Source organism: Cupressus sempervirens, chromosome 3 (genome assembly GCF_028749045.1).
Source record: "Cupressus sempervirens isolate cs-2001-9-10 chromosome 3, ASM2874904v1, whole genome shotgun sequence".
NCBI classification, from domain to species: Eukaryota; Viridiplantae; Streptophyta; class Pinopsida; order Cupressales; family Cupressaceae; genus Cupressus; species Cupressus sempervirens.
Genome location: NC_143120.1, coordinates 1,009,143,704 through 1,009,149,047, shown reverse-complemented (window position 1 = coordinate 1,009,149,047; position 5,344 = coordinate 1,009,143,704). Strand labels below are relative to the sequence as shown.

The window sequence follows — 5,344 nt, the reverse complement described above, 5'->3', positions numbered from 1 at the left end:
TCTTAACATCATTTCCTATTCACACAAATATTAATGCATCATTCCTCAACACACACATATTACATCTTTGACTCTTATGTCTTTTAGAGCATGTCCTTCTATCATTCTAAGAAAGAATATTTGATACATCAACACCATGGCTAGTTTCACCAACTTAATGATCACAGGTGATGATAGTCCTCATTTTACACTTGGTATTCATAGACTGAAACAACATACTATTGAAGATGCTCATGAATGAGAATTGTCTTCACAATATATACATTTACTTAGAATTGAGGGTATTTCTACCCCAATGATTTTAGAATACCCATATCCCCATACACAAATCAACTACTAAGTATTTGAATAGTATACAAGTTGTCTATAGATGAATAATTAATGGTGTGTGGCGACATACATTGAGTTGACATTAGTTCATTAAAACAGTAAAAAAGAATATGTGCTCATTTTACATCATATCATCTAGATGTTTGCATCCTTGAAGTGTTGCTTTCAATCTTATACATGACTTGGGGAAGCGTACAAGCATCATTATAACAAACTTTACATACCCACTTATCCTAAGGAATAAATAGGATTTCAACAAAAAAACATTTATATGTGATTCTACTACTTATATCTATTTATCTAGCTTTTGGGTAGTAATCATGCATGTTTTGATGTTTGTTATGTTCAAAAGTGTCAAAAAGTGGCCATTCAAAAGTGATGTATGACCCCTACTTAAAGATGCCTCAACAACTTTGCACTACAACCATCTCAAAAATAATAATTAAGCATATATAGATGTGTCGGTAGCCATTCAGAAATCACCAATACTTATGCACAAATATCTCAGTAGTCTCCCAGATATTGCTAATACTTCTAATGACAGGTACAATGGATACCTATTAGTAAATAATATATTTACCAATAGAATTTTAATTAGCATTCTTTTGATTTTTTTAAAATTAGTAATTAAGCCTTTATATGAACAAAGAATAAATGATAATTAGAATAGAGATATTAAGTGATGCTTTTCCTTATGAAGTCTATTCAAATAAATAAATTTACATATAAGAATTTAGTCACTAATCCTTTTATTAGAGCAAACAAGAGAAAGTCAATACATCATAATTTGTTTCAATATGACAAACAAGATTAATCCCACCCAAAGTAAATTTGACGTGTAAAGGAATTAAATGACCATTGTACCCCCAAGAAGTTTATCAAGTAAGTCTAAATTAATTTATCTTTCATAATTATTTTATTTTATTGAAAACGTGTTTCTCTTACAATAATATAATGTGATTCTATGAGTACAAAAAATCTTGGTAGACAAAATTAACGTCTGCAATGATAAGTTGAAACTCATTTGCTGTAATTGCATCAAAATAATATATGTATAAAAATATTTTTCAATTAATTAGTCTTAACATCATTTCCTATTCACACAAATATTAATGCATCATTCCTCAACACACACATATTACATCTTTGACTCTTATGTCTTTTAGAGCATGTCCTTCTATCATTCTAAGAAAGAATATTTGACACATCAACACCACGGCTAGTTTCACCAACTTAATGAGCACAGGTGATGATAGTCCTCATTTTACACTTGGCATTCATAGACTGAAACAACATACTATTGAAGATGCTCATGAATGAGAATTGTCTTCACAATATATACATTTACTTAGAATTGAGGGTATTTCTACCCCAATGATTTTAGAATACCCATATCCTCATACACAAATCAACTACTAAGTATTTGAATAGTATACAAGTTGTATATAGATGAATAATTAATGGTGTGTGGCGACATAAATTGAGTTGACATTAGTTCATTAAAACACTAAAAAAGAATATGTGCTCATTTTACATCATATCATCTAGATGTTTGCATCCTTGAAGTGTTGTTTTCAATCTTATACATGACTTGGGGAAGCATACAAGCATCATTATAACAAACTTTACATACCCACTTATCCTAAGGAATAAATAGGATTTCAACAAAAAAACATTTATATGTGATTCTACTACTTATATCTATTTATCTAGCTTTTGGGTAGTAATCATGCATGTTTTGATATTTGTTATGTTCAAAATTGTCAAAAAGTGGCCATTCAAAAGTTATGTATGACCCCTACTTAAAGATGCCTCAACAACTTTGCACTACAACCATCTCAAAAAAAATAATTAAGTATATATAGATGTGTCGGTAGCCATTCAGAAATCACCAATACTTATGCACAAATATCTCAGCAGTCTCCCAGATATTGCTAATACTTCTAATAACTGGAATGAAATGGATAACTATTAGTAAATGATATATTTACCAATATAATTTTAATTAGCATTCTTTTGATTTTTTTAAAATTAGTAATTAAGCCTTTGTATGAGCAAAGAATAAATGATACTTAGAATATAGTTATTAAGTGATGATGCTCTTCCTTATGAAGTTTATTCAAATAAATAAATTTACATATAAGAATTTAGTCACTAATCCTTTTATTAGAGTAAACAAGAGAAACTTCATAAATAAATTTACATATATGAATTTAGTCACTAATCCTTTTATTAGAGCAAACAAGAGAAAGTCAATACATTATAATTTGTTTCAGTATGACAAACAAGATTATTGTAGTCAATGCACGACTCCAACTCCTAACTTCAATACAACGGCTTTTCACAGGAAACGACTTTGACTGAGAAATATTTGAGCTCTTGTGCTTCTGCAAACTTCCTTCAGGTTTAAAAAAACCTCTATAAAGGGCACGAAAACTCGCAATTTTATTTAAAAAAACTTATCTTGACGAATACTGAGCATTGAATTTAAGTGCAATTGGCAGAAATGGGTTTGAGAAAGTGCAAGAACACCCACGATTTCTATCTTTTGAATGCAATGGGAATTGCAAGAGAATCTGCGGCAATTCTTGTGCAAAACTTTTCTGCCTTGACAGGAATTGCAGTGTCATTGGTATCCCCCGTTTCTGCAGCACTTCTTGTCTTTCCTCACACTCAAATCGCCACCAAATTCGCACTGCAAATTAGGGATTCAGCTCATGCGGCCGGATTGTCGAATTGGGTTTATTCCCATCTCATATTTCACAAGATTTCTGAGACACTTGTTTCTTTCTTGCTCTGTTTTCCCCTTTTAATCACATTTTCACTGCTTGCAAGAGCATCAGTTTCCCTCACAGTGGCTTCTATCTATGCAGGAGAGCATAGGCCTTCTCGAGAAGAACAGTTTCAAGCAATCCCCGAGTTGTGGAAACGCCTGGTGGTGACTTATTTATGGGCTTGTGTGCTGATAATTGGGGCAAATGCTCTGATTTTGGTGTTAATGGCCGCATTTCTGAAATTGGGGTATGTTTTGGGGCTTGGTTTTGTATGGGAATTTGGGGCTCTTTTGGGAGGAGGGATTGTTTTTTCTATTGTTTTTGCCCACCTCATGATTGTCTCCAATCTGGCCACAATTGTTTGTGTAATGGAAGAGGACAGTTGTGGAATACGAGCTGTTTCTAAGGCCATGTTTTTAATGAGAGGGAAGACCAGGATTGCTCTGGTTATGGCGGTTGTTGTAAACTTGAGTTGGGCATTTGTGGAGAGGCTGTTTGTGTATGGTGTGATGAGAGGAAGTGGTGGAAACACGAGATTTGATGGTCTTCTGCTGGTTTGGATGTATTCCATGGTGGCTGTGATTGACACTGTGATGACGACCGTGTTTTATTTCACTTGCAGATCATCTTGTCTGGAGTCTGGAGGATGTTTGCTTTAATGATCTCTGCTCTTCAAATCCATGGCAGAATAGATTATGTTACGATTCACTGTGTTGTATTTCTGAATTCAATTGTATAGAAACTGTTTGGATCAATATTTCATGTTCAATCGTTACAATGAAGGAGTAATGGATTGATCTTCAGAGAGTGTGAATAATAGATCATATATGATCTCAAATCTTGATGTAAATAAATTGAAGTACAATGTACTAATTGTTATAGACTGTAGAAATGTTGTCAGCAAAAAGAACTTGGAAAGCCATGGAAAGGAAGATGGTAAGATGGTGGTCTCCTTAAGCATCAAGGTCGCATTCAGGCGAGATAGTGGGGTGTACACTTTTTGATTGATGTGCGTGTGTGCATCTAGATTCAGAGTAGGTGCCGTATATGGCTTTAGGGTTGTGCTTATCAAGATAAGGCTCAATTGCAGTCTGAGTCAGACCTGCCATGTCACACTAATTTGATTGTTTGGGAAAAAAAATCGCTCATTGATTTGCAGACTTTTATTTTATGTACTAGTTGGTCTTTGGCTCTATCCATAATAGAGAAGTGTTTAGAATTTGGGTTGTATCCGCAAGAAAAAGGATTTTTTTTTGGAATTATTATATGTGCAATTTGTATTTTTCAATGGTTGTACTAGTTTAATTGTCTATATGGAAAAATTAACCATTTTTAATTCTTAGAAATTCAAGTATAATAAATTATTTTTGTTTATTTATTTTTAATAATAGATGTAAAATTTAACAAGAAAAAGTAACAAATACAATAAAAATAGTTTTAAATGATCATAACTATTAAAAAAAATGCACGAGTCTCGAGTTAACTTCAATAGGAACACTTGTAAAATTGACCCACAAAATAAACGTGCTAGCAAACACTATTGTCAGGAAGAATTTGTTTTTGAACTTTATATTTATCTAATTGACCCCAATTCACCACATATTGCATCCTCATTTCATTATAGGTCCACCTCGCTAGAAAGTGGACAACTGTGTTCTTGAAAGTGGCAAGATGAAGGATTTGTTTAGCCATCAAGCCTAACCTCCATAAAGAATCCTAGAAATCTCTTTTATTAGAAAATAAAGGAAAATCATGGAATCTATTTGACAAATCACTTTCCTCTAACCCAATTCACAAGCTTTCTCGAAAGCCTTAAGAATACCCCAAACCTCAATTTGATTATTAAAGCACACCCCATGGAAAATAAAAACTAAACATACCCCCTGCTATCATATCCAACTCCACCAATTTTTCACAACATTTGTGTTGCCCCAAACAAAACAATTAGTGTTAATCATGAAATATAATCAAGAGGACTCTACTTACCCAATCAATTTATTCTCCAAGAAGGTTTTTGCATATTCCTCATATGAGCTTGAGAAGCAGTGTGCAAAGAAAGCTCAAGGAGATTAGCAATAACTATATTCGAAGAAGATACTCTCCAAGGTCAAATATAGCCTCAAGAGTTTCTTTGAGCACAATCTTAACCTTATACCAGGCCTATATAGCTACTTAGTAACATTCTTGAAAGATGCATCAATTTCTCTCTTGCCAAGTTTTCCAAATGATCAGGGATTGAC

The 5,344-nt window shown here is 33.0% G+C and overlaps 1 protein-coding gene across 1 annotated transcript; it reads left to right on the top strand.

The window, feature by feature from the left end:
• The first annotated feature begins 2,617 nt into the window (after nucleotides 1-2,617).
• Nucleotides 2,618-4,366, top strand: LOC149570151 (uncharacterized). Its single transcript, XM_089822803.1, has one exon. It carries the CDS (start codon nucleotides 2,837-2,839, stop codon nucleotides 3,761-3,763), a length of 927 nt encoding a protein of 308 aa, XP_089678929.1. The 5' UTR covers nucleotides 2,618-2,836; the 3' UTR covers nucleotides 3,764-4,366.
• The last annotated feature ends 978 nt before the right edge of the window (nucleotides 4,367-5,344 follow it).